Source organism: Carlito syrichta, unplaced genomic scaffold (genome assembly GCF_000164805.1).
Source record: "Carlito syrichta isolate Samal-C Ts95f unplaced genomic scaffold, Tarsius_syrichta-2.0.1 Scaffold72528, whole genome shotgun sequence".
Lineage (NCBI taxonomy): Eukaryota > Metazoa > Chordata > Mammalia > Primates > Tarsiidae > Carlito > Carlito syrichta.
Window position 1 is genome coordinate 1 of NW_007016624.1, and position 5,166 is coordinate 5,166.

General features: G+C 39.8%; 1 protein-coding gene across 1 annotated transcript in view; it reads left to right on the forward strand.

Moving 5' to 3' along the window:
- Nucleotides 1-1,101: 1,101 nt before the first annotated feature.
- Nucleotides 1,102-5,166, forward strand: part of LOC103254981 (CMRF35-like molecule 4) — a gene marked incomplete at its 3' end in the record, with an annotated part of 8,333 nt that continues 4,268 nt past the window's right edge. The window contains exon 1 of the mRNA XM_008052962.2: nt 1,102-1,462. Within this exon, the coding sequence (XP_008051153.2) occupies nt 1,102-1,462 (361 nt within the window). The remainder of the gene's footprint in view (nt 1,463-5,166) is intronic.

The window sequence follows — 5,166 nt, forward strand, 5'->3', positions numbered from 1 at the left end:
CTAGACAGAGAGAGAGAGAGAGAGAGAGAGAGAGAGAGAGAGAGATCAGCATTTAGTCCTCAGACAGGATTCAGTTCCAAGAATCTGGCTTCTCTCCTCCAACGTGAATTGCAGGGCTCCTTCAAGTGCTTCAGTGAGCTTCTAGTTCCTTCTCACACTTAATGTTGCAACAATCACAGCTATTGTTTGTTGCTAGTACAAAAATCATCAACATCTAAGATTGCTGTAAATGGATCTCCCTTAGGTCAGTTGAATATAAAGAATTTGTGATTCAGGACTCATTTAAGGTATTTCTATTATTATGAATTATTTCAAGTGAAAGATTAGCCTGAAAATAACATGCATATTAGTGCTGTCTTGGAGCAGATTTTTTGAAAAGAAGAGCTAATTTGGCACTTTGGATTCCTCGCCCTTTAACTCTGGCTTAAATCACTTCCATTAGGTTTAGCAAAAAATCTCACAAATCATGAGCAGGCACAAAATAGGTGTCCCTCTATTTACATTTAAATTTTCTTTGTTTTTATGTTAAAGGCTAACTCTTACTAGGAATTTTGGAATTGGAATTTGCAACTATTTATGGAGAAAATGAGATCTGTGTGATATGGATACCATAACACACAGGGAACAGAGCCCATTGCTGTTTTGGTTGTCTCCAGAGACATTCATCCAGGGGGGTTTACCACAGCAGAGCCACCAGGAACCATGAGAACCTCTAGGAACCGTCAAGGGTCAAAGCAGTAGTCAGTCATTCTCCTGTGGGAATGAGTCTTCTGCTGCTTCCCCGCACCAGATGATGGTAACACAAAAAGGTTGCCAGAGGACAGTCTTTGAAATATAAAGATTTGTGGCCATAAGCAGGGGGAGGAGGTGGACTGTAGGAAGCTATTTCTACTCAGTGTCAAAATTTTTGTTTCTTTGGAGATGTGCAGCTGTTCTTCAGTGACTTTCCTGGTGGCTTTGATCCAGGGGAGTTTCGAAGGACAAAGATTTACGTGTGGAAGGTCTATTTCTTCCTTGAATGCTATGAGGTGCTAGTATTTGGGAGCTATTACCAGTGCCGGAGGCTGTGGCCCTGCCCTCGGGGTGGGAGGTGACAGGTACATGGATTTGTGTTTTCTAGGCTACTCCACTGCCAAGAGTCAAATCACTGGTCCAGCGACTGTGAGCGGCCCGGAGCGGGGCTCACTGACCGTGAAGTGCCGCTATGACCCATATTGGACCACCCACAAGAAGTGGTGGTGTCGAGGAGCTGATTGGGGTAGCTGCAAGATCCTTGTCCAAACCATTGGATCAGAGCAGGAGGTGAAGAAAGGCCGGGTGTCCATCGGGGACGATCAGAAAAATCTCACATTCACAGTGACCATGGAGGATCTCAGGCGAGACGATGCTGACACTTACTGGTGTGGGATTGCGCAAGTTGGATCAAACCATGGGGTCAAAGTTGAAGTGGCCATTGTCTCAGGTAAGAGGGTGTATGTGTGTCTCTCAGAGCCAGCTAAATCTTGGTCCCTGAGGTACCACTCGAGTGAATTAACTGTCACTCAGAGTGACCTGTCACAGGGGGTGGGTGAATTGACCATTACTCAGAGTGACAGGGAGTAGCTGAGTCCTGAGGTCTTGCTGTGGGTTTTTGCGTGTGTGTGTAGCAAAATTCATAATTTATGGGATATCGGGCAGAGTATTCATTAAACACCTTGTCTCGGTAGTAGGGAATAATTAGCTCTAGGCTAGATGCTTCCTTGACTTGGCTCTACACATCTTAAAAGCAAGTCTTGAAAGATTCAAACTCTTTTGAAGTAATTTGACTGCACCCTTCCACAAAGCTCAAGAAGATTCCCTGGAATACAAAAAATGTTCAGTACTAACACAATAAAACAGTTTCTTGCATGCAAAGTTGATGAGATATGACAACGGTTATGCAGAGAAGCAGGGAAATCACTTTTGTGATGAGGGGAATAATCGATCAACTGAAACCAACTGAGAACTGATACAGAAGTTAGAAGTAGTCGAAAAGGGAAGGAAAGCAATCCTGATAACTATATTCCACATGTTCAACGAATTAAGCGGAGACAGAAAATATTTAAAATACCCAATCCAAACTCTTGACTCTGAAGACCACGATGTCTGAGATGAAAAACACACTGGGTGAAATTAATGGCATATTAAGCATTACTGATTAAAAAGTTAGAGAATTTGATGAGACAGCAATAGAAACTATCCAAAATAAAATTCAGAGAGAAAAGAATTTTTAAAAGGAACAAAGCATCACTGAGCCTTGGTACAACTTCAGTCAACCTAATATCTCTGAAATTGGAGTCCCTGAAAAGGGGAAGGAACAAAAAAATTATCTGAAGAAATAATGGCCACAATTTTTACAGACTTGGTGAAAACGACCAAACCACCATTCCGCCAAGCTTGACGAACTTCAAGAACAAGAAATCTGAAGAAAACGATACCAAAACACATGATCACCAAATTACTCAAAACCAATGATTATGAGAAAAGCTTAATATCATCTGGAAACATAAGATATTATGCATAGAGAGACAAAGATAAAGACAGTAGGGGAATTTTTGTTGAAAACAGAACAAATGAAAATAGAGTTGATGGACATCTTTAGAACTGAAAGAAAAATATCTATCAACCTAGGATTCTGTACCCTGAAAACAATCTTTCAGAAATGGAGGTAAAATAAAATTTTTTTTCAACATACGAACGCTGAAAAAAATCCATCAACAGACCCACACCCCACACTACAAGAAAAGATAGAAAGTCATTTAGGCAAAAGGAAAAATAACACCAGAAGGAAATATAGATCTACATAAAAGAATAAAGAACATTAGGCCTGCCATCCCAGCACTTTGGGAGGCCGAGGTGAGAGGATATCTGAGCCTGGGGGTTCAAGACCAGCCTGGGCAACTTGGTGAGACTTCGTCTCCACAACAAATCACAAAACCAGCCAGACCTGGTGGTGTGCGTCTGTAGTTCCAGCTGCTTGGAAGGCTGAGGCAGAAGGATAGCCTAAGTCCAGCAGGTGGAGGCTATGGTGGCCATGGAGTGTGCTGCTGAACTCCAGCCTGGGCGACAGGAGTGAGACTCCAACTCAAATAAATAAATCAATAAATAGATAACATTAGAAATAATTGCTTGAGTAAATATAGAAGATTTATTTCTTATTTTATATTTCTTTAAAAGATAATTGTTTGAAGAAAAATAAGTACAGTGTACTGTAGGGTTTGTAGCATATGAATAAGATATGATGCCACCAGCATAAGCCTGAGATGGGAAAATGAAAGTGCCCAATAATAAGCTCTTATATCACGCATGATATACTTGAAGGCTGATTGCTATCAGTGAAAAACGTACAGGATAAGCCCTTAAGCAGCTGGTAGAATAACAAAACGGAGTTATAGCTAAGGAGCCAAAAAAGGAAATAAAAGAGTCATAAGAAACATTAAATAGGCCAGGCTTGGTGGCTCAGCCTATAATCCCAGTACTTTGGGAGGCCAAGGCAAGTGGATTGCCTGAGCTCGCGGGTTCGAGACCAGCCTGGGCAACTTGGAGAAGCCTCGCCTGTACAATAAATCAAAAATTACTCGGGTGTGGTAGTGCGTACCTGCAGTTCCTGCTACTTGGAAGGCTGCGATGGAAGAATTGCTGGAGCCCAGTAAATCGACGCTGGGGTGACCATGAGTGTGCCACTGCACTCTAGCCTGGGTGATGGAGCGAGACTTCAACTTACAAACAAAAACAAAAATAATTCCTTGAAAGGCACAAATGCCAAAGTCACTCAAGAAGAAATAGATCATTGGAATAGCTCTATATCTATTAATGAAGTAGAATTTGTAGTTTAAAATCTTTCCACAAGGAAAACTTCAGCTGGCCTTCTGGTGAGTTCTACCAAAAATTTAAGGACCAGATAATACCAATTCTAAACAATTCCAGAAGCTTTAAATTGAGGAGGCTAGTATGAACCGGATACAAAAATGAGAACAAGACATTACAGGAAAAGAAAACTACAGACCAACTTACCTCATAAACAATGATGCAAAAATTCTAGATAAACTATTAACAAATTGAATTCAACAATGTATAAAAGGTTAATGCATGTTGATCAAGTGAAGTTTATTCCGGGAAGACAAATTTGGTTTAATCTTCAAAAACTAATCAATGTAACTCAAACACACGACTAAATAAAATCCATATGGTCATCTTAATAGATACAGAAAAGGCATTTGACAAAATCCAACATCCATTCCTGGTAAAAAAAAATCTTGGCAACAGAGGAGCTTTCTCAACCTTACAAAGGATATCCACAAAAATCTACAGAGAGCATGCACAATTGTAGTGCAAAAAATGCTTTCTTCCTCCTATCAGGAAGGAGATAAGGATGTCTTTACTCACCACTTCTATTCAACATTGTATTGGAGTTTCTGGCCAGTGTAGTCAGGTAAGAAAAAGAAATGTAGGTCATTCAGAGCGAGTGAAGAAATAAACTTTATTAGCAGACAACATGATTGTACATACAGAAGTCCTTGAAATCTCTCTCTCTCTCTCTCTCTCCCCCCATATATACATAATATACATCACACACATGTACGTGTGTGTGTGTGTATGTGTATAGAGAGAGAGAAAGGTTGCAGGATACAAGATCAACATGTAAAAACCAATTGATATCTACCTACCAGAAATTAAATAGGAAAGTATCATTATAATATACTTGTAAAGCACCATTTATAGTAGCATAAAAATATGAAATATTTAGGTATAAAAACCCTAAATGCGGGGAGAAATGTATCTTGGGATAGGTTGGAAGATTCGATATTATTAAGATGTCAATTATTCTCAAATTGATTTATAGATTCCAATGCAACCCCATAAAAATATTAGCAGGTTTTTTTTTCTTTTTGTAGAAATTGGCAAGCTGATTCTAAAATTCATATGGCAATACAAAATACCTAGAATAGTCAAACAACTTTGAAAAAGAAGAACAAAGTTGGAGGACTTGCACTACCTGTTTTCAAGATTTATCATAAAACTATAAAGCCAGTGTGGTGCTGATATTAAAACAGACAGATAAATGGAACAGGTAGAAAGTTCAGACATGGATCCCCCTCACACACACACACACACACACACACACACACACACACACACACACAAGGC